The sequence below is a fragment of the Amphiura filiformis genome, chromosome 17, assembly GCF_039555335.1.
Source record: "Amphiura filiformis chromosome 17, Afil_fr2py, whole genome shotgun sequence".
In the NCBI taxonomy this organism is placed as follows: Eukaryota; Metazoa; Echinodermata; class Ophiuroidea; order Amphilepidida; family Amphiuridae; genus Amphiura; species Amphiura filiformis.
Genome location: NC_092644.1, coordinates 31665452 through 31690346, shown reverse-complemented (window position 1 = coordinate 31690346; position 24895 = coordinate 31665452). Strand labels below are relative to the sequence as shown.

The window sequence follows — 24895 nt, the reverse complement described above, 5'->3', positions numbered from 1 at the left end:
TTAAATGGTTGGTTATGAGAATGAAACACGCCTTTTCCAAAAATAAGAATGCATAAACTGAAATTAGGCTTAGTACAAGTCTTTGGGCTTGATTGTCACAACATACGAATAACACCATAAAAACGCATGTTTTGGCCCTTATTTCCAGAAATTGACCAAATATTTAAGCTAGTTATGACTAACTAAAAGATTAGGATTTAGCTGTGTTTCATTTGACAAAACAGAATAATATTTTTAAATCCCAAAAATGTGTACTGTATTATTCTAGAATAGGATGGTATTTTCATTATAAACAGGGGGAGGGTAGACTTTAACTAGATTAGCCCAATGTTTCAGATTTTACTAGAAAGTTGCCAAAATCAATGAAACACACATACAAAATTGTTATATCATACTAAAATCAGCCGTCTTTTATATTGTGAAACTTGTTAATAAATCATAGACACCATGGCTGTCGAAAGATAAAAAAAAAAGTAGAACAATCAATTCGTTTATTATAAAGTTGAGTTATTGTAGTTTAAATTTCCCCTTCCTCTAACATATTGTCATAATTTACAATGTTACACACAAATGCAACAAATGGTTACTTTGCTTTTAAAATACTATATTTGTAATACTATATTACAAAAAAAATCAAGTATAGCTGATATTTCCCTATCCCTTTAATATTGTCACTATTTCCTGATACCGATACTGGTTGCTCACACTCAACACATAACATAATTATTCAAAATATTACATCACTGAAAATAGAATGGATGGAAGTTGGTGCAGCAGTACATACTCTACTCACACCCCCCACACACACACCCCTATACACACCAACCCCACACCTCATCTCCATACAGTCAAAAATTTGAAATCGTGTTATATTTTTACAATTGCACGCTCACGTCTCCAATTTGCATACCAATCATGCTCTAATGAAACCTAGGTTTGATTTCAAAAAATACTATAAAGTAACCAATTTAGCTACTTATTGATAACAAAATTAATTGATTATCATCTGATCATGAGTAAAAGTTGGGTTATGCCCGTATGCACAAAACAAGTTAGACAAGGTCTAACTTTAGATCTGATCTAAACAATGGCATTAAACAAAGAGTACCAACTTCACCATGTTTGTTTGTCACTCATGGAGTGCAAAATAGTGACAAGCAAGCACGGTGAAGTTGATACTCTTCGTTGTCCTTCCGGTTGTACCTCGTTGTTTAGACCAGGTTTAAAGTTAGACATGGTCTAACTTGTTTTGTGCATACGGGCTCACATGGAGTTTATATTTCCTGCCCCTTAACTGTGTCCTATTTTCGTGATTTTACGCTGCCCCTTAACTGTGTCCTATTTTCGTGATTTTACGCTGTGCCTTAACTGTGTCCTATTTTCGTCATTTTACGCTGCCCCTTAACTGTGTCCTATTTTCGTGATTTTACGCTAGTACACGTCCAGTAGTAGAATAAAAATTCCTTTAAAAAAGGAATGGGGCGCCTAAATTATGTGAGCTTGGACGTGATATGGTGAATTCCATGGCATGGTGTTTAGATTTGGTCCCGGGGATTTGGTATCATAATGATTTTTTTTTGGGAAGAGTAGAAGATGATCAAATGCAAGACAAATGTGTTTGATTGGGGAAGGTGTATCACAGGACCGTTTTGGATGAAATAAATTGAATTGGAATGAAGCTGTCGTGTCAATTTGCGATTATGTGGGGTGGGGAGTTCAATTTTGGGGCATATTGTAGTGATGATATTGCTTTGGATATTGAATATTGTTGAATTTCGTTATGCAGGGGGGTATATGATGGATAGTATAGAAGAGGATCTACCCTATGTTGACCAAAAGAAAAGTTTTTATGAATGTATAACGTCTGTGATACATATACATCATAACGTCTGTGATACATATACATCATCTACTTGCTAATACACTGAAAATCTAATAGAGATGAAGGATAAAAGACAATTACAGAACATTCATTCTTCAAAAGTAGCTATATGGGTATACAATGTTTACAAGATAAGAACGTTAATGTTTTGTACATGAACGTAACATCTTTGATACATAGTTGTTAACACACTGAAAATCTGACTAGAGATTTACAATTTGATGATATCCAAAAGAATACTTACTAACTTAGCATTGAAGAATTAAAATAATTACAGAACTTTCATTTGTTAACATACACGTAGCAATGATTAACAATGTTGAAAATACAAACGTAACGTTTTGTTCATAAACATAACATCCTCGACACATCTAGGATCCGCATAATTTGTTGATTAATGTCATAAACAGTCACAAAAGATTTATGGTCTGATCATTTTATCATTTTAAGGGGACCCGATATTGCATTTGGAAGAACCAGGCTTTTCAATTACTATCAAAACTGCTGGGTACCAAACTTTTGATACAGCTTGTATAGTAATTTGTTCTAATTTCCATGCAAAAGGAGCCAGTTGTTTCATCCTTAAAACAAATAGGCTACACCATAATTTCCAATTACCCCATGCAGATAGATAAGACCTTGGTAAGATAAGCGTGTTAATTGTTATGTCACTATCACTATCTTGATCTTGATAAGATGCCTGACTTTGAAACTTTGGGTACAAAACTCATACTCTGCAAGTTAGGTCAAATTTTGCACTATGATTGTTTATTTGAGCTTATTGGACTATGCCATTCAGATTAGGCTATTGTAATCCAAAGTGTTGGTCACCGTCTATCGGGTTCTAAGAGGCGGTAAACTGGTTACAAAGGTCAAAGTGGTTACAAAGGTCAAAGGTCTCGATTTATTTGGTGTTTTACAAATCCATTAATTTTGTCTTTTAAACAAAGAATATACGCACACCATTTTATCCTGTGCATAACAGAAAACAATAATAAAATAAAATCCAAGCATATTGTGGATTTATTTCTGAGCAAGGGCATAATTTTAGCAAAATAGCACAACAATTGCGGAGTAAATCTAGTAAGACTGAAATTAGAAGCTACTCACAAGTACATGCCAATATTGTGGGACGCCTCCGTAGAGGGCGCCCCAAAACGTGATAGCACAAATTTATTTGAGACCACATAGCAGTGATATATCTATAGGGATCCATACAAACTACTTATGGTGTCAAACTTTGTATATCTGAGCATTGTGAGGGGTGAACCGACTCCTTAATTAGGGCCCCATGCCCGGGGCCCCATGCGGGCCCCGTGTGATCTCGCTCCTTGACTTAAATTATAACATTTGCTGAGGAGGACGCCCTCACTGATTTTTTAAAATTCATTTTTGTACCGGCGCCAGGAACTGGCCGGTACTTATTAATTGGCTCAAGTTTGTTGTTGTTTCTAACTTTCTATAGATAGTGTATGAACAAAACAGAAAATATTGTCAAAAATGATCGAGTTGTCAAGGCAAATAGAAATACCAAAATTGGTGTGTGAAGACAACAGATGTTTTGTGTTGATTTTGCAATATTAAGGTAAAATCAGTATAATATTTTAGGAACTTTCTTTCTAAATTGAAAATTTGGCAAATTCGCTGGTCCTCTTACCATGCACATTGACCTTATTAGAGTATAAAGCACAGGGGACAATATAATACTCAGTACAAGTTCCAATATCTGTGGTGTCAGTGTGTGGTCAATGGTCATAGTGCTTTTCAAGCAGGGTCAAGGTTATCTAGCAGCAATCTTGCTATAAGTTTATGAAACTGTTTTGATGTCATTAACACATCTATTCCAGAAAACTTACACATGAAAATTAATTGGCAATTGGTGGGAGAGAATAATTGGCAGGACAATTGGTTCTACATTTAGGAGTTTCACAGGATAATAATTAGATGTTAGGATAGAAGAGGTTGTAATGTTATGCCCTTAATCAAAAGTCTGCTGCAAAAGCTACCCGGGGGGGCCACTGGTCATTGACAAGGGGGTATCATGCGTGGCCAAAAAATCACGTAAAAAGGGTCTTTTTTCACGATCAGGCACTGTACGTACGTATCGTGAATAGGGTGTCAAAAACATGGAAATTAGAGAAAAAGGGTATCTTTTTCACAACAGATTACGTATTTAGGGTCCGTCCAGACTCCAGTCCTTTATAAGTTTCATGTCCTTCATGTTTATCCCTAGACTTGACTGTGTAGTTCTCTGTTTAGTCTCTTCTTTAAGTCCATAAAGATTGCCGACTTCGCCCAGCTGGCCCTGTTAATATTTTTCCATTAACCCATTCAATGCTACACAACCCTATACAACATTCAATGGTGATGTACACATGCAGTACATGTACAATGTACATTGTACATGCACAGCACGTGTATACTCTGATTTTAAGAGTTTCAATTCTCCTTTATAAAGTCCAAAGTTTCTCATTTCATTTTAAAATATTTTTACTGTTATTTGAATTTTCTATCTTGTATTTATGGATAAAAATAAAGATTTTAAAGCTAATTTTCATGTTGTATACAATTATTTAACCACCAATATCTATGGAAGAGGACTGATTGACTTGACCTGTGACCTATTATCCACAAAATAAATAAATAAAAACATGCATGTTATTATCGTCAAACGCATCAGATTTTTGTCAGAATTTTGTCACAATAAGTGATCTTGATTTTATTTAAAAACAAATTTTAAACTTTTGAATAAAATGTGAAAACATCTTATGAATATTAAAAGGTAAGATGGATATGGTGCAGAATTAAAATACGTTTTTGGATTGGTATCAAATTCTGCAGTCATAAACGAATCCTGCAAGTCTTGGATGAACTGATTGAGCATCATGCATCTCAGTCGCTATTTACCGACTTATTTTCATCCTAATACTTTATTCAACTTATGAAATAATACCACTATTATTCATCCGATTCCTTCCAGAAGTAGGCCTTAATTGTTGTCATTTTAAGCTTTTAAAATAAATCATTAATATGCACTTTTCATCTTTTCGCAATAATATAAGGCCTAGGTCATAAAAAAATCTGACCACTATTTTATGATTTTTGTCTCACTTTGAAACATGATTTGTAGCCTTGTAGGTCTATAATAATATTTGGAGGATGGAGAATAAATTGTCGAAACTTAATAATAGGGCCTACAAAAATGATATTAAAACATTTCTTGACTTCTTTTTCTCTATTTTATTTTCTTCATTGTTGTTTTTTCTTAAGAGTTTTGTAAATTTTCTTTTCATTTAATACCCTCTTATTAGGCTCTCTGATAGGCCTACTATAAATCTGCTTAAAATAATGTAACGTTTATTTTGTAATTTTAAAATAGCCATATTCTGCCCTGGTAGCAGATCGATCCATTCTGAGTTTACTAATATTAAAGAAATCAATGAAAATGTAGTATAAGGCCTACTTGCTTAGGGTGTCGAAAATATGTTTTACTTGCTAAGGGGTAAAAAAAATGCAAATACTTGTTTAGGGTAGGATTTTACACTGGTTATACTTATTTAGGGGTGTAATCTCAGTCGTTGCACATACTTGTTTAGGGTGCTTTTTGAAACTCCATGGCCACGCATGATACCCCCTTGTCAATGACCAGTGGCCCCCCCGGGAAAAGCTATTTGCACTCACACATGATAAACAATTATCTTCTTTTGGATAAGTTGATTAACTTCATATATTTTGGTATAATAATGATGACATAAATCAGAAAAATGTAGCTCTAGTGCAGATGTAACGAATTATGTTCCTACGTATATCACTAGTCTTTAACCATGCTAACAAAATTAATACAATATAGCTTTGGGTTTCAGTATGTGTAGGCCTATAATATATTTGTTGTTTATATAGTCCCAAAAAATTATTCTTGATATAGTGTTTAATATTCTGTGTGTTTAAAATTTCAAAACCAGATTGTTATGAATTAATCTATACTAAAAGATGCGAATGTTGTTTGCTTTTACAAATTTCATTTGTGCAATCACAATTATACTCATAGACAGTTTTGACGTAAGTATAGTGTGAAGAAGAATACAAAACAGGGTGTAACATAAACTATTGGGAAAATCGCTAATGAATTAGCTTCCGAAATTCGTAAGGATGTAGAAGGGATCACATCACATTTGGTACCAAATGATCACATTTGGTGCCAAATGTTTGGAATTTATTTCATCTTATTTCAAATGTATCTAACAACGTTAAGACTGATTTTGAGAGAATAGCAACAAATGGAATTTGGCTCAAAATACAACCATAATCTTTACACTTAAAATTATTTTTACTGTATATTTATATTTTAAAACGAAATCTTATGTTACTCATTGTAATTCATCCTTTTGCCGGTACATCCCTTTTTAAAGCGATTTTTATTACACGATTATATCAGTGTACTTTATTAAACCATTATACCCTGCAAAAATCAAGACTCTAGATGCTGTAGTTTTGTCAAAATCCGAGATTTTGAATAAAACGATGGAACCAGCGTTTTATTATTACGATAGAATTATTAGTCGAACGCATACACGATTCTGAACAAATTCATCAGGATCGTTCATAAAAGTCACTGGTAAATAATGTTCTCAAGACAGATCCAAATAAGTAAAATTAGGTACTCACTAGAAATATTTCGATTCCTATCAGGAATCTTGTTCACTCTGGTAGTGAATAACGATGTTCATAACACACAGTACGTACACGGCGTGCGGGACGGTGATCTACACAACAAAGGGTCGTACCATAACATGACCGAAGGAGTGGTACGTATTGGCGACATATGCGTTAGTAGTAAATTCCAATTTTCTTTGCTTTGCCGTAATTGTTCGGCTCAAAAATAAAAGGGGATATATCTGACAGTAAAACCAAACATTTTATATGGCAAAGAAATGCTAATCTATTTTGTATGAAAATGTTATAATATGGCTTTAAATGTTTAGTTAAATAAGGCGTCGAACTTATTCTGTTTATCACGGTCATTATCATGATTCAACTTTCGCTATCAGTTCATGTCATAGGTTATTGTCTCAAAGTTTAAGAGGCGAGAGGAGTTGCTCAATACTCATCATCTTCTTCTTCACCCTCCTCGTCAACCGAGTCCACGCCAACCTCTTCATAGTCCTTCTCCAGGGCAGCCATATCTTCACGAGCCTCGGAGAACTCCCCTTCCTCCATACCCTCGCCAACGTACCAGTGGACGAAAGCACGCTTGGCGTACATCAGATCAAACTTATGATCCAGACGAGCCCAGGCCTCGGCGATAGCTGTGGTATTGCTCAACATGCAGACAGCACGCTGGACTTTAGCAAGATCACCACCAGGTACAACGGTTGGTGGTTGGTAGTTGATGCCTACTTTGAAGCCAGTTGGACACCAGTCGACGAATTGAATGGTACGTTTGGTCTTGATGGTTGCAATGGCGGCATTGACGTCTTTTGGCACAACGTCACCACGGAACAACAGACAACATGCCATGTACTTGCCGTGACGAGGATCACATTTTACCATCTGGTTGGCAGGCTCAAAGCAAGCGTTGGTAATTTCGGCAACGGTAAGCTGCTCATGGTAGGCTTTCTCAGCAGAGATGACTGGAGCGTAGGTGGCCATAGGGAAATGAATACGTGGGTAGGGCACCAAATTGGTTTGGAACTCGGTAAGATCGACATTTAAAGCACCATCGAAGCGTAGAGATGCAGTGATAGAAGATACTATCTGACCGATCAGACGGTTAAGGTTGGTATAAGTTGGACGCTCGATGTCCAGGTTACGACGGCAGATGTCATAGATGGCTTCGTTGTCAACCATGAAGGCACAGTCGGAGTGTTCTAGAGTCGTGTGAGTGGTCAGGACAGAATTGTATGGCTCAACAATAGCCGTTGAAACTTGAGGGGCTGGGTAGATGGCAAATTCAAGCTTTGATTTTTTACCGTAATCAACTGATAGACGCTCCATCATCAGAGATGTGAAGCCGGACCCGGTGCCGCCTCCGAAACTGTGGAAGATGAGGAAACCCTGCAGACCGGTACACTGATCAGCCTATGAACGGGAAAAGAAAATAAACAGGATGAAAACAATTGACTGTTTGTGATTTTGTGATTCGTAGATTTAGGTTCTTGACACCAAGATTGCACGTCCAAGGTTAGGTTAGGCATATAATCTTAGGAGCTCTTAGGCGTTTTTTGATGCTGTCAGCCATCCATCATGTCCATACAACACAGCTTTTGGCATCAACATGATCGAGGGTGTGTTTCTTTTTCTTTTTTCAAATTTTCTCAATTTTTTGTCCTATCTGTTTGCAGTTCAAGCATTTGGAAGAAGACCTTTCGAAAGTAAATGTCGTTAAAAGGGGGCATTGGGTAAAGATTTGTAAAATTTTCGGGAAAAAATATTAAAGCACTTTTTATCAATATTCCTATTCGCCTCTTAAATACGAATTTGCTGTATTAACGAATTTGATAGGTGTTAATGTTTTATAGTATTTTAGTAGAACACGAAAAGAGCCTTCAAGAAAAGAAAGGGGGTGAACATGTAGGTATATGTTCTAAAAAGGGGGAATAATAAACATGCAACTGTGGCTAATTGGGTAGTAAAACATGAAAAGGGGTTCTTATTGACAGGCTTCCATATAGGAGTGGCCGAAATCCATTTACTAATAATACTAATAGGGTCCAAAACATCAATTCCGTAACCATTCTTTAGCTAGTAAGGTTTGACGATTGATTTGACTTCTATGGACCTTTAAAAAAAATAGCCTCCATGTCCCTCGCAAAAATCCCGGCATTTTTCGCTAGAAGCCAAAATCCAAGATGGCGGCCGGCGCCATTTTGAAACTTAAGTTTTGAACCAGAGCACCTATAATCATGTTCAAATACACTTTTCCGGGTAAGTCGGGCACAAGGTATCCGATTCTTACATTATTTTGACATTACGGTGTCATTTTCGCCCAGAAATCTGGGGTTTTGGATCCTATTATAATTAAGAAATTGAAAACCTTACCAGCTTTCTGATTCTGTCCAACACCTGATCAATGAGCTCTTTGCCGACTGTGTAGTGCCCACGTGCATAGTTGTTGGCCGCATCTTCTTTGCCGGTAATCAGTTGCTCAGGGTGGAAGAGTTGACGGTAAGTACCGGTACGGATCTCATCTAAAATTATAAAATGATACACTGAATTGATGAGATCTTTTGTCTCCTGGTACAAAAACAAATCAATTCTATTCTATCAATTCAACATATTTTCTTTTCTTTCATACATGCTACATACAATGCAGACGTAGAAAGCCAAATATGTATATAAAGTATTTAATGTAAAAGAGTGATCAACAACTCTTAACGGATGAAGGTGCAAACTGAATTCAACCTGAAAAGACATGATGAAGTTTCATTTCTTGACCCTCTTTTGAGAGTGCACTGTATTGAACATGATTTTTTTTTTTATTATTATTTCTTCTTTAACCTGGGACATTCAATCAGTTGAAAACACAATTAATCATCTGTTCTTCCCTAAGCTTCTTTGATACTCAAAGAGGCTTAGCCAGGATTTGATACTCAAAGCCTCTTTGATACTCAAAGAGTCTTTGGCTTAGCCAGGATTTATTTTGAGGAAGGATGTATTTTCAAAAATTGGACCTCTTTGCCCAGAAGTGGACCTTCTTCCAAAATTTTGGACTTTTGTGAGCAAGAAAGCATAAAGACCGAATTTTTTGCTCGCTACGATCGCAAATGGACAAACTTTGACCTTTTCTTGACCGAAAAGCATAAAAACATGATTTTTTCACTCGCAAAGTGGATCTTTTTCCTTTGGTGATTTAGGGCGGCCCCCGTAGTCCCTCCCCCTGACTTCGCCCCTGGCGGCATTGTACAGCTGTACATTGGCTGTAAGCTCCTTAGCGTGACTAACCACACCAAAAAAGTGTCCCTTATTCCAGTCTTTTTGCATTTAGAGAGTATGACATACTCTAAGAAACAGGAGGATGGGCGAGAACCAAGCAAAGCGTGAGATGCACTGTTCAATCTTGCTATTAATATTTATATTGCATTACCGTAAAAACTCGATAGTTAGCATATGTGCTTACTATCGAGATCTTTTGAAACATGAAATTGTACAGCGCTTTATCAACTGAGCAAGTGGGGTTGAGACACACATTTGCAGGTTGACTTGTTCGTACTTTGTATCGATGATTTGCTCAAAACCCTTTACACTTTTGTGGATGGGGCTCTTCATGTTGACATGTTTTGAAAAGCGCTCGATATTAAGCACATATGCTAACTATCGAGTTTTTACGGTAGTGTCAATGGAAAATGAAAGTGACCTACCGACAACAGTTGGTTCCAAGTCTACAAAGACGGCACGAGGGACATGCTTGCCAGCTCCAGTCTCACTGAAGAAAGTATTGAAGGAATCATCACCTCCTCCAATGGTCTTATCACTAGGCATCTGACCATCCGGCTGGATACCATGCTCCAAACAGTACAACTCCCAGCATGCATTGCCAATTTGACAACCGGCCTGGCCAACATGGACGGATATACATTCACGCTGTCATGAGAAAGAAAAATATTATGATAATTTTTAATGCCTTCATAAATTTTACTGGCCCTGGGCACGGCAACATGGTTGCTCTACTATTATATAGGCCTACTGTCTATGTTTCTAGCTGGCTCTTGAAACCGCGCTTTTTGGATCGAAGTGTTACACCCCACACATAAAGTAAGTTTTTTGAGGAATTGTTGCTTCAAATAGCTTGAGTATGCGGGTAAAAGCGCGCAAAAAATGCAATTTTACTGCTAAAGTGGGCAAAACTGGTACAACTGAACTGGCCTAGAACCGGGATAAAGGAAGATGCACATTGCAACTTATTCCAACTTCCTCTTTTTCTCTCGGCCATGCCTTCAATTAAGGGCTGGGGTATGAACGTTTGGACAGTATTTATTTTGGGACATTAGAGCACATCAGACATATCGAATTGCATTCTGAATACGAAGAAAGTCATTCTGATATCAAATAATTTTGATTTTTGAAATTCGCAATTTAATACACATTTTATGGCAAATCATTAAAATTGATATTTTTGATATTTAACAGTACTTGAAGTAAACTTTATAAATCTGATGATTTATACTTAATGCGTATGTAGGTGGGATGAAAAGCCGACGATCAATTGAAAATTTTGACCTTTCGTATTGAAGATATGGATTTTTTTCCTAAAAATAAAATTTTTTTTGGTGTTTTTGGGAAAAAAATCCATATCTTCAATACGAAAGGTCAAAATTTTCAATTGACTGTCGGCTTTTTCTCCCTGCTACATACACTTTAAGAATATGTCATTAGATTTATATAATTTACTTCGAGGACTGTTATATATCAAAAATTTGAAAAATATCAAATTTTTATAATTTGTCATAAAATTTGTATTATATTGTGATTTTCAAAAAATGAAAATTATTTGATATCAGAAAGACATGCTTCGTATTCAGAATGCAATTCGATAGGTCTGAGGTGCTCTCATGTCCCACAAAAAATACTGTCGAAACACAATAAACGCTCATTTTAGATCCCTTAACAGACACAGGGGTTTTCTTTAAATTTAAAATGCGATCGTATAGCTAGATATACCACCAGGTTTTCTGGCTACAAAACTTAAAATTTGAATAATATATCACATTTAATTTAAATTTTGGCCAATTTACAAAATAACCTACGCAATGTCGGGCACTGATTGTTGTGGCTCTTTTCCCAAAAAGACCTATTTTTTCACTCTCAAAGTGGACCTTTTTCCTTTGGTGATTTAGGGCGGCCCCTTTAAGAAAAAAAAAAAAATCCATATCTTCAATACGAAAGGTCAAAATTTTCAATTTATCGTCAGCTTTTACTCCCAGCTATACATACACTTTAAGTACATATTATTAAATTTAAAAAGTTTACTTCGAATTCGAGGACTGTTATACAGGGTGTCCCATAAAAAATTACCGGACGAATGAATTTGGACGTAGTCGAGAAATATACATCAGAATCCAAAAATCTAAACATCAGCGAGTAACCCATCTTATTCTGCATCTTATACGCCAATCTTACTAGAATTGGTTGACTGATCGCGAGGAAATGAGCGATTTATAACGCATGCGTCAATTCACTTCATTCCAAGTTTGAAAGAAAGATCATTCAACACAATGCGCACTACAGGTTAACTCTCAATGGGCTTCATATTTTGTTCTGTGAAATCCTTTTCGTTCTTTTTAAACAATCTGTTTCTTGCAAAACATTAGGTTTTGTTCAAATTTGAAAACCTGCACGATATTGAAAATAAAACCTGATGTAAGATGATGCTCGGTACTTGTAAATATATTTTTCGTTAATGTTGATATAGATGTTGCATAAATTAGCTTCCAATTGCAGAAATCAAAGTTTTCTCGGACAAACTTCAGTGAAAGCATGAATGACATAACACCATCGGATTATAAAATAGATAATATAGACTAAATTTAATGAGATACACAAACTTTAGGAAGCGATAAGCTAGTATGAAAAAAGCGCCTGTTGATCAAATTTGGAATGAATTGCACTGTTGATACACGCATTATGTAATCGTTCATTCGCAACCAGTCAACTGAATCAAATAAAATTTTCATATGTGATCCACAACAAAATAAGCTATGCAATACATTTTAATTTGATTTTGATGTCTATTTCTCGACTTACGTTCACTTTTATTCCCTCGGTAATTTTTTCTGGGACACCCTGTATATCAAAAATTTGAAGAATATCAAATTTTATAATTTGTCATAAAATTTGTAATATATCGCGAATTAAAAAAAAATCCAAATTATTTGATATCAGAAGGACATTCTTCGTATTAAGAACGCAATTTGATATCTCTGATGTGCTCTCATGTGCCACAAAAATTACTGTCCAAATAAAAGGCGGGTCGGAGGGCATGACCTAGTGCTGTTGAGACAAAATAGCTGACACACAAGAGGAATGGTATGGGTTCTATAAAGGAGATCCCCGCAAAGCTTGATATTTCAAACGCCCAAAACTTTCGTATAGCGGAATGTGTCTGCTTGCTTGCCCCATTTCCATTGGCGTAGATCCGGGGGGTGGTCGATACAATCATTCCCCCAATGTTGACACCTGCGTGTGGGTTTCTGACCAAATTAACACCATATTTTTTGCCATTTTAGCCCCCAAATTGCCAATTTTGTTTGCGGTTCCTCTTTTGCACAATATTTCATCAGTTTAGCTTCATTATGGCAAACTTTTTCGCGAGCTTCGCGCGCATTTGTACCATAAACTTGTTCTGTCTCCAAAAGGTGCTGGATTTTCACTGTACTTCAAGAAATATTTTCCAACCCCCCACGAAATGTGATATTTTATAAAAGGGCGTTAACTTTGAATTAATGTGACTGGATTTAATTTTATTCAATGATATCTATGATGACCAGCAAATCGTTCTGTGGTTTCACGATTTAAATTAACATGCAATATAAGTACAGTCCGAGAGGCATTGAGACAAATAGCAAAAGGTACTAAAATAAATGTATTATAAAACTGAACAATGGCTCCTAACATCCACCGTCGCATTAAGGGGGTACTACACCCATTGCATATTTTTGCTCTTTTTTTTTTCTTTTTGTGAAGAAATGAGAAAAAATTGTACCACTTTTTGGCTTCTACCTTTAAAAGCATATAAGCTACATTGATACTGATGCCACCAATAGAACGAGAAGATTTTCCCCTTCATTTTGCATACCACTTAATATCCCATTTTTTTTTTTTTTTCATTTCTTCACAAAATACAAAAAAAACACGCAAAAAATGCAATGGGTGTAGTACCCCTTAAATCGAGTGCGTAAATCGATTCCCAAATCCCAATGTGTTTATTGGTTCTGGTATCCACCCACTCGGTATCATATCCATCCATGATACATGGATACGTAAATTGGTTCTGGTATCCTTGCATGTGTTTGGTTCTGGTATCCATGATACGTCAACTTAATAATCACTGCTTATAAGGGACCGTTCACAAACACTTTTTAGGGGGGCCTGATGCAAAAAAATTCATCGCGAACATTTTCAGGGCCCCCTTTACAGATCTCAAATATTTCAGCCCCTCTCCCCTTTTGACATGAAAATTATGGGTCAACCCCATAGAAAAGCATATTAACTCAATTTTCCCAGGATAATTTGTGGTCATTTTTTTCAGGCCCCCTTAAAAGGGCATTTCGTGATCCACAGCCTCATCCCCCCCACTTTTCTGAAAAAAAGTTGAGATTTTTATACCACTGGATACCTCTGGCTACATAATGTTTATGTACCAAAAATTTCTTGCAGATTAATTCGTTATATCGCCAAATTTGAATTTCGTTCTGGTATAACAGAACGAAATTACAACAGTGGCCTATGGGGTGTAATACACTAAATCATGTATAACTCGCAAACGCAAAATCGGAATCAACTGAAATTTTGGGAATAAGCTATTTTTCCTGGATATCTACTGAAAAATGTCATAAAAGGAGGATGCTAGGAATCGAAATCCTCCTTTAAGAGGGTCAAAAAATTTCAGGGCCCCCGCTTTTTGCATTAGCCCCCCACAAGTGTTTGTGAACGGTCCCTAATATCATTTATTTGTTTGGTTCTGGTATCCAGGATACGTCACCTTAATAATCCCTGTTTATGATATCATTATTTTTAAAATAAACTGGGCGTGTCCTTCATAAAACTTATTGAAATATGACATCAATTGTTATGGTCATGGTAAATAAGTTTCTTATTATAGCCATGCTCTTTCTTCCATGAAATGGTTGAATAAATTGGGATTTATTGAATAACTTATATTATTTTCATCTTGAACCACATCCGCATGATCGATTGATTATGCATGATGGTAACTCCGATGGTAACTATGGTTACTATTAACAACAAACTTCTGTCATAATTGATCAATAAGAACGAGTTTCTGTTACCAGGCCTACTGTATAGGCCTACATTAAAGCCATATAACTTTGTACAATTTTCATCAAAAATGATGAATAAAATTGGTAATAACTGGCAGCGACGAAAAATGAAAACAAATTTTTTTGGCCAAAATGTCTAAATTTAGGACATATGTTAATGCACACACAAAAATCATCAAACTTTTTCCAGATTTTTCAAGCGTTCAGTGATATTTTCTTGAAAAGTCTGTCAGGCCGCAAAACAGGGTTTTTTTTCCGTCGCCTTATGGCTTCAAATTTATTTAACTAATTTGTAAACTCAAAGCTGTAAAATTTGTCATTTAATTTGATTTTGACATCACGCATCCATATATAAATATAGCTACTCAAATTGCAGTCTCAGCAAATAAATAATATTTGCAAAATATTAATTTTAAAAAAAGAAATTCTTTTTAATATTTTTTAAAATAAAATAATGTTTCTACCGTACGGTAGCTATACATGCACGCACGATCAAATTTGCTGCATGAAAATCTTCTCTGGTTTACCCAACATTATTTTTAGCCTATTTTTGCACGAACCGCTTATTTCAAACACTTTTAAAGTAAAATATAAAAGAAACACTTACCATTTTTGCTTGGTAGTTGGGTTTACTTGCTGTACAATTAAAATGTGCACTTTGACTGCAGCTAGCGTTTTCGAAGATACAAAAATCTTGTCGATCTTCCAACATGCAGTTCCTATAAGTCTGTTTATCTGTTTTATGACAGAGGTTTTTATTTAGGCCTACTTCCAAATCCATAGATGCGTGTCCAATAATTATATCGATTTTAATAGTGGGTGGTCGATTTGAGTAGAAAATCACGGAATTGCCAAAAATATTTCAATCCAAATCGCGAATCAAATAATCGGAAACTCATCATATTAAAAATCTTCTTTTTCCCCTTTTTTTTCTATGGGATTATGGAACAGAAAGTCTTAAGGCTACACGATCTATTGTTGGTCGAAGCAGCCAAAAAATTGATAATCATAATCAATATATTATTGAAAAATAACTTTGATGATTTGCAAAACTTGAATTAATTCTACAAATCATATGCTTTGGAAACTTGCTTGATTTTATTGTTGTGAATAAGTTATGTAGGCCTACGTTTTACAAGAGTGTTGTTGTTTCAGACCTCTTTACCAGGGCCGTTCTTAGGGATTTTGCCACCCTATAGGCAAAGCCTCTCCCTGTCGCCCCTCGTCCCTTTTTATTTTTACTCCCATTTTGTCTTTTTATCCGCCCTCATTTTTTTCCTTTTCTTTCTCCATTCCCGTTTTTTCTTTTTTCACCCTTTTTTGCGCCCCTCTGCGTTTGCCGCCCTAGGCGACCATCTTACCTGGCCTAATGGTCGGAACGGCCCTGCTCTTTACAACATAACTCAAGAACCACAGGACCTACAAGAGTATAATTGAATTCTTCTACACACTATGGCTATGAAATGATCAATGCAATTTTTGCCAAAGCTCACTACCATTCGCAAGATGCTGTGAACTACCAAATCGCAACAGTTTAAAATAGTGACACGCTCCTGTATTGATACGTGATAAGATGGGAGAAAGGCGCTATAACTGACAATAGCAATAATAGCACTCTTATTCACATGTCTTACGATCGCGCGTTTCTGCCATTACTTTGTATGTATATTCGCAATAATCGCACCGCGATTTTGAAGAATTGCTATTTGTGCTATTAACACTTATATTTTTCAAACTTAAAATATTTCTACAGCAGTAAAACGGCTTAACGTGGTACGCTATTCGCGCGATTATGCTATTTTCCCCTAAGTACTTAAGAAGTAGTGCTATTCGCGCGATTTTGCGATTTTAGTGGTTGATTGATAGATCTATATAGGGGTGCGCTATTCGCGCTATTTTGCGATTTTGTACTTTGGTCCATTATGATGGGGAAAATGCCTTAACCCTGAAGCGCTATTCGCGCGATTATGCTATTTTTCCCTAAGTACTTAAGAAGTAGTATAGCGAAAATGTATATTTTACTTTATTTTACTATATATGGTTAGCTATTATCAACCTCGATACACCTGCAAAGTTTCATGTTCGAGATTCTAAAAATAACGGAGTTAGATTAATTTTTTACCAAATCTGGATTTTAAACGTTACCATGGCAACAGAAGATAACGAAAACATATGTTTCACTTTACTCTGCTGTTTATGGTTAGCTATTATCAACCTTGACATACCTGTAAAGTTTCAGATTTGAATTCCTAAAAATAACGGTGTTAGACTAATTTTTACCAAATCTGTGGATTTGTAACATGTTACCATGACAACAGAAGATAGCAAAATTTATGTTTCAGTTTATTTTACTATATGTGACGTGTCATGTCAAAAGGAGACACTTTTGGGCAGGATCGTAAATGGAGAAATAGCCAAAATTCTGCCCGGGGTGATTTTTTTCACAATTTGGGTTTGTTGCGAATTTGTGATGTTATTAATGTTTAAAATATTGTCTGATAGTTTCAGACCGGAATAAAACTGGCATCTTGTATTTTTTGAGACATTTTTCAAGGTAATTCCTATTCTCAACATTGTCAACAATATTTTTAAAGGCCGATATCTCAATTTCCAATTTTATGATACCATAACTTACGAACTCAATATCTACGCTTAGGAATGTCCGATTTTATTGGGGACAACGGCGTTGTGGAGCAAAATATTCCTATATTTAAGATATGTAAAAACCTCAAAATTGATAACCTGCCCAAAAGTGTTTCCTTTTGACTAGACACGTCACATATATGGTTATCCTTTATCAACCTTGACATACCTGCAAATTTTCAGGTTCGAATTCATAAAAATACCGGAGTTAGACTATTTTTTTACCAAATCTGTGGATTTTAAACATGTTACCATGGCAACAGAAGATAGCGAAAATATATATTTCACTTTTTCTGACTATATATGTATAGCTTTGATCAACCTTGACACACCTGCAAAATTTCAGGTTCGAGTTCTTGTAAATGAGAATTGTTCTTGTAAACGTGACTTGTAAATGAGAATTGGTATGCCCAAATATGGAATCATAATTGTGTTAGCTTTCCAAATATGTGTACATATATGAATTTCGAGGTCGTTTTTTAAAGTGTTTATAATGCAAGTTGTCGCAACTCTCCATAGGGACTTTAGGAAGAATCCCCTAAAGTTAGGACACCTCCCGACCCCTTCCTAAGTTAGGAAGAATCTTAGGAAGGATATTCTTCCTAAGTTGCTTTATAATATAGAAGATAGGATCAATCCTAAAGTTAGGAAGAGTTCAAGACTTAGGAAGAATCAATTCATCCTAAGTCCCACTTAGGATGAATCTTAAGTTTTATGAAATAGGACCCTGGTGTGGACGGTTTTTGGGTTGGGGCGGTTTTCAGAAAAAAAAAGCGATAATGTTTAGGAAAGGTGCTCGTGGATAAAATAAGGAGTCAATTATATAGGCTACTCATTTACTGTTTCATATAATTAAAATTGTGAATGCTCAAATTGCGAATGCTTTGTATTTAATAAGAAGGAGCAAATACTCAGTTACTGTTTCATATAATTTAATTGTGAATGCTCAAATTGAGAATGCTCAAATTGCGAATGGTCAAATTGCGAATACTTTTTAAGTTAAGAGAAGTGATGTTTGGGGTTGGGCGGTTTTCGGGAAAGGGATTTTTGTCGGTAAGTACTTCATATCTAAACATCCTCGTCCTGACAACTCTTTCAGAGGATGGCGACTTTAGACACAGCGGTTCTCGGCAAAGAGAAATTTAAAATCTGGTGTGGACGGTTTTGGGGTGTTTGCAGAAAATTAATTTAAAAAAGGCGATAATGTTTAGGAGAGGTGTTCGTGGATAAAATAAGAAGGAGCCAATAGATACTCATTTACTGTTTCATAAAATTAAATTGTGGGGTTGAAAACAAAATCTGGTTTAGGGAGGTTTTAGAAAAACGCAAAATCGCGTGAATAGCACAGGCTTGAGGTATGGTAGGTGATGTACAAAAACGCAAAATCGCGTGAATAGTTCATGCTTGAGGTAGGTGATGGAATCAGCGAGATGAGCAAAATCGCGTGAATAGCACAAGCTTGAGATACTGTAGGTGATGTACAAAAACGCAAAATCGCGTGAATAGCACAAGCTTGAGGTACCGTACGGAAGGTGATGTACAAAAACGCAAAATCGCGTGAATTACTGTTCTGTTTATTCTGTGCTCTTATGACAAGAATCACGCTTTCACATTAACTTGTGCTACTTTGCGTTATTCTGTGCTCTTATGACAAAAATCACGCTTTCACATTAACTTATGCTACTTTGCGCTATTCTGTGCTCTTATGACAAGAATCACGCTTACACATTAACTTGTGCTACTTTGCGCTATTCTGTGCTCTTATGACAAAAATCACGCTTTCACATTAACTTATGCTACTTTGCGCTATTCTGTGCTCTTATGACAAGAATCACGCTTACACATTAACTTGTGCTACTTTGCGCTATTCTGTGCTCTTATGACAAGAATCACGCTTACACATTAACTTGTGCTACTTTGCGCTATTCTGTGATCTTATGACAAGAATCACGCTTTCACATTAACTTGTGCTACTTTGCGCTATTCTGTGCTCTTATGACAAGAATCACGCTTACACATGAACTTGTGCTACTTTGCGCTATTCTGTGCTCTTATGACAAGAATCACGCTTACACATTAACTTGTGCTACTTTGCGCTATTCTGTGCTCTTATGACAAGAATCACGCTTTCACATTAACTTGTGCTACTTTGCGCTATTCTGTGCTCTTATGACAAGAATCACGCTTTCACATTAACTTGTGCTACTTTGCGCGATTGTTGCTATTGTCAGATTTAGCGCCTTCATGGAAGATGGGATCCTTTAGTTGAATAAAAAGACAAATGTATCAAACAAAATAATTATTTAATGAAGAAGGAGGCGGCCTATATGCTTCACCCTAGCAGGACGTAAGACAATGCGAAACACAAATTAATATATGCAAGGATCGATGCAAGCTCGAGAAATTTTAATTTAAATGGCGTGATTGGGGCTCGAGCAAACTGGCATATGAAAATATTGAGAGAGAAAAAATCAGGACTCAGCGGGGATTGAACCCCGGTCGCTGGATTACCGGTCCAGCGACTATTTACCACTATGCTACCTGAGTTCACAGTCGGTACTCGGGCAATCTCAACTTAAGTCCCCATGATAACTCTCTCATTGTGTCTCAGCGGCCAATTATATATTAAATAATGAAGAAGGAGGCGGCCTATATGCTTCACCCTAGCAGGGCGTAAGACAATGCGAAACACAAATTAATATATGCGAGGATCGGAAAACGATGCAATCTCGAGAAATTTTAATTTAAATGGCGTGATTGGGGCTCGAGCAAACTGGCATATGAAAATATTGAGAGAGAAAAAATCCCCGCTGAGTCCTGATTTTAGAAAAACCTCGGTTTGAATAGTAAAGTGCCATTTCATAAGAAACCCCTTTGATACTTTCACAATATGCTTGTTTCATGTTTGCATATAAAGAGATATAAAAAGGTAAATATATACTTATACCAATTTTGCTCACATTGCTATATTTAGACTTTGTCAATTTATTTCGTTCCAATGACCGGTCAGAATGGGAAACTTTGAAAATTCATAATTCGAAAAGTTTTTGACCGATTTTGACCATTTAACCACCAAAATGTTGATGAGTTCTTTCCAGAAAACAATCTTTTGTAGCAATAGGGGCAACATGAAATTATGATGGTCATCCCTACTCTGATGTGACCCGGTAGTATGAAATTACGTTGTTCGATTTCAGCTATACGCGTGCACCTGCAAAACGTGCACCGTATAGCCGAATAGTATACTTCTATGTGATCGCAGCCTAATGAGTAATGTTTAGCAACGTAAATGTGCAGTTCATATGCATGCACAAACGAATACTGATCTTTATGATATTCAGGTTTGTGTACATCACATACACCAGGCACAAAAAGAAACTCGTCAGTTATATTCATCCTTGCTGTTCACTAACTTGATAATTTTGGATTATTCTGAAATATACATTTTGCTTCTCACTTTGGACTTTGCTTTCTCATTTGACACCCTGTTCGTGAAAAACGAACAAGAATTGACCAAGATATGCGCCTCCAAAGCCTCAAACCCCAAAATCAAAAGTTGCATTTTCAACGATTTTCAATGGGAACGCATCGATGTATTGCACACAAGCACCACGGGCCAATCAATAAAGCATACAGTGTAACATCCTTGCTGTTCAATAACTTGATAATTTTGGATTATGTATATCATGTCACATATAGGAGGTAATACGTGTTGACCTTCATCTATTGTATTTGTTCATCTTTATTCCAAGTACTTTGATAATACAGATAATATGTATTAATGGGTCGAGGCGATTGCATTGAAAAATCTAATAACTTGAATTATTCATACAGTTACGTAATCAATCGATAGTGCGGACACTTTTCATTTGTAAACCACCAAAATTCGTGATCTCTTAGCGTTGGAAAAGAAACCATCTCAAGAATATCTACTCTCTGCGGATAGCTATATGTTTTACACTTATAATCATACATAGCCCTACAATTACTACGTCATGGCTGTCAAGATAGAAAATGTAGAACAACTCATGTCAAAAATGAAAGCTGACGACGTCAAATTTATCAGGTTTGAATTAGGAGATATGTATGGTGTTTCTCGCTCCAAGATTATCCCAATATCTCATTTTATGGAGAAAGCGACACGGGGACTGAAATTTAATCCTGGCTATTTAGGCTGGGACTACCGCAAGGATGGCTCACTACCAATCCCCGAGTACACTTTCATTGCTGGAAGTCGTCCTGATGCTGTAATGTTTCCTGACTTGGATACCTACATAACCATTCCATGGCTTAAGAACACCGGGAGAATTCTGATTGAACCAACACTTGATAGTGAACCGCTTACTGTGCATCCACGAATCGTAGCTCGACGACAAATTGACTCCTTGAGGGAACTTGGATATTCTCTGTTATCTGCTTATGAACACGAATTTTTTGTCGTAGATAAGGACACACATGAACCGTACACCAAAGGAAACATTTCGCGATCAACGCTGCGCAATTACGGAGATCCTGAGTTTACACATCAGATTCTTACAGACCTTCCTGAAGTCGGCGTTGATATTGAAGTGTTCGAGAGCGAATATGAAGCTGGTCAAGTAGAAATCGTGCATAAGCCTTTATTTGGTATCAAAGCAGCAGATACCTCTCACACCTGCCGTATATCTGTTAAAGAAATTGCTTTGGAACATGGTTACATAGCCAGCTTTATGACTCAACCCTGGCCAGGAACCGAAGCAAGTGGTCTTCATTTTAACCACTCTCTGTGGGATGTCCAGGGTCAGAATAGCAAGATGATGGATAATAGTTCCAATGGGTTATCTAAGGTTGCCCGGAATTGGATAGCTGGAATCTTGACCCATGCACCTGCTATTTCTGTTCTGATGGCGCCTACAAGTAACTGTCTGAAGCGGTATGAACCATATTCCTGTGCACCTACAGCAGCTACGTGGGGCTTCGATAACCGTACAACTGCACTCCGCGTTACACAGAACACCAACGGTAATATGTACATTGAAAATAGACTCAGTTCTGGAGCTGCAAATCCGTATCTTGTACTTGCGGCAACTGTTGCAGCTGGTATTGATGGTATCAAACATGAGATGGAACCACCTGAAAATGTCAAAGGGAATGCATATGAGTTTGAAAATATCCCAGCGAAGACTGCCATGCTTCCTACCGATATGAAGACTGCATTGGAGCACCTCAGCAATGATAACGTTATACGTGAAGCACTCGGTGAAGACTTCTATCAGTGTTACACTGGTTTTAAATTGAGTGAAATACTTATGGAACAAGAAGCTAAAGAGAAAGGAAACACAAATTGGGAAAGAGAATTCCTCTTTGACAGAATGTAACGATCTGGGCCAAGCTGGGCTTGTTCCTGAAGGTCTCGATGATGTCGTTACTCTTGTTAGAAACATCATGGCAATAATACAAACGGTAGCTCACAAGGTAATCTAGCCTCAATTTTAAAGCCAGAACTAAAGCTGGAAGACGTTCTTTCCTGTTCAATCTGACGTACTTTTCTGCAATCTTATCTAAAATATTAAATACCAACCAGCACTTCCATTTTCAAAAACAGACTTATAAATGTAGCAATATTTTAATAGTGCAATTCGTCGCTGTTTTGACATACTGTCGTATGACGAAAAATGCAGTTTTGAGAAAATCGCATTTAAAGTTTTTAATTTTTTTTTTGAAGACCCACTGGAGAGCACCAAAGTAAAATATGTTTATTATTATCAAATAATATAATCAATAATATATCTGTCTTTGTTCTCAACATAATACAAACTGTTTATTCATTCACTAATTAGTAGTAATTAATCTGCAAACTCATACGACAGTATGCCAAAATATGCACAATTTGAAAACCTATGTATTAATAATGATACGACATTGTGATACGACAGTATGTCAAAATAATAGGCAGTTACACGGTGGCCTATGGCGACGTATCATAATACGACTGTACACTCTTGTTCCGGCAGTTAACAGTCGCCAAGTATAAGAAGAAAAGTTTAAGATTTTTAAACAATTAATGTTCAAAGGCGTGATTTTGCGCTTAATCTGCAAAGTTTAACGTATGTTAAAAGACTGTTAAACTCGAGCGTATAAAGGTGGTTATTTTTTGTTACGTTAAAAGGCGTTAAACTGTGTAATGTTTAGTGGAATTGTACTTTACCTGTTTAACGATACATCTCGCGCCACGGAATTTTAACGAATTATTGTTTAAAATGACAAAAGCAAATGGCGGCCACGAGTGAATGCTGGTCGTGCTGCTTATGGTCTCCTGAAACTTCGTTCAAATAGGTAGGTTTGAGTCAATCAGGTTGCACCAAACTCGAGATTCGTTTGATAAGTTATGCATAGACATCGTTGACACATAAAGGATGGATATTGATGCGTTCATTTGCTAGATTTAACAACGTCATCGGGATTGACATTCTAGCGATACTGTACTGTACTGTTCTACGTGCACGGTACATGTATATATATCACCAATGTGTGTACCGCGATGTTCAGTTTTGGGCATACGCACAATAGCTTACAATGTAGACGAGATGCATTGAAGTATCGGTATGCTGGATACCGTATCGAGTGTGTGAATTTATTAGCGTTGATGTATTGTATTTTAGCATTGTATCGTAATGCATGCGAGAGAGAAAGGCTTACTAGATTTTAATATTTTACTCGGATACATTGCCCGGATACATAGCGGGTTGAACTAATGAAAAAAAACCAAAATACTTTATGCATGAAATTGTATTTTTGAACGAATCTCACAGTTGACCAAGATCTGATGACTTCAAATCTATCATGAATTATGTTTCAGTATAAAATTAAAAAAAAGAAAGAAAAAAGTCCCAATCATAATTAAATCCAATACAACCATTGATTAAGCAGTTGTATTTCTTAAACAATCCTTAGATAAAATAGAACATATAAATCATTATCTGTTTAGAGTTATTAAGCAAATATTGATTAAAAGACCTTAAACAACCTAGTTGGTTTAGCACTTAAACTTGAAGCTGGTTAAGGTGCTATATGCATTTATTGGTTAAAAGTTTTAACCAACTATTGATTTGAGCCTTAAACAACAAGAAAATTAAGGGCCCTTAACCAATATTTCGACGAGAGGACCACGTAACTAACACGAGTTTAAGATTGATTAAGATTGTTTAAGACTTTTTTAATTGGCGAAATAAGAGTGTATGTCAAAATACAGAATGATGTTTTTTGGGGGTTTACATAAAAAAAACCATGTCGTATCACACTAATTAGTGCCATATCTCATTAACTAATTACATTTAGGTCTGAAAACTTTGTGAATATATAGAGTTTCATTCACAGATTTTGAAAGTTTATATAA

The 24895-nt window shown here is 36.2% G+C and overlaps 2 protein-coding genes across 2 annotated transcripts; one reads left to right on the top strand and one right to left on the bottom strand.

Annotated features, from left to right (window-relative positions):
* Nucleotides 1-6604: 6604 nt before the first annotated feature.
* LOC140137632 (tubulin alpha-1A chain-like) lies at nucleotides 6605-15622 on the bottom strand. Its single transcript, XM_072159369.1, has 4 exons — nucleotides 15485-15622; nucleotides 10240-10462; nucleotides 8921-9069; nucleotides 6605-7960 (listed from the first exon to the last, which is right to left on the bottom strand). Exons 1-4 carry the CDS (start codon nucleotides 15587-15589, stop codon nucleotides 6980-6982), a joined length of 1458 nt encoding a protein of 485 aa, XP_072015470.1. The 5' UTR covers nucleotides 15590-15622; the 3' UTR covers nucleotides 6605-6979.
* A 5893-nt stretch (nucleotides 15623-21515) lies between these two features.
* Nucleotides 21516-22877, top strand: LOC140137143 (lengsin-like). The gene has a single exon (XM_072158797.1). It carries the CDS (start codon nucleotides 21516-21518, stop codon nucleotides 22875-22877), a length of 1362 nt encoding a protein of 453 aa, XP_072014898.1.
* Nucleotides 22878-24895: the final 2018 nt, after the last annotated feature.

Coding starts and splice junctions, on each gene's coding strand:
- LOC140137632 (XM_072159369.1), bottom strand. CDS start 15,589: ATGTTGGAAGATCGACAAGATTTTTGTATCTTCGAAAACGCTAGCTGC. Junction 10,463..15,484: donor CCAACTACCAAGCAAAAATG/GTAAGTGTTTCT, acceptor TTCTCATGACAG/CGTGAATGTATATCCGTCCA. Junction 7,961..8,920: donor TGGACAGAATCAGAAAGCTG/GTAAGGTTTTCA, acceptor TCCCGTTCATAG/GCTGATCAGTGTACCGGTCT.
- LOC140137143 (XM_072158797.1), top strand. CDS start 21,516: ATGGCTGTCAAGATAGAAAATGTAGAACAACTCATGTCAAAAATGAAA.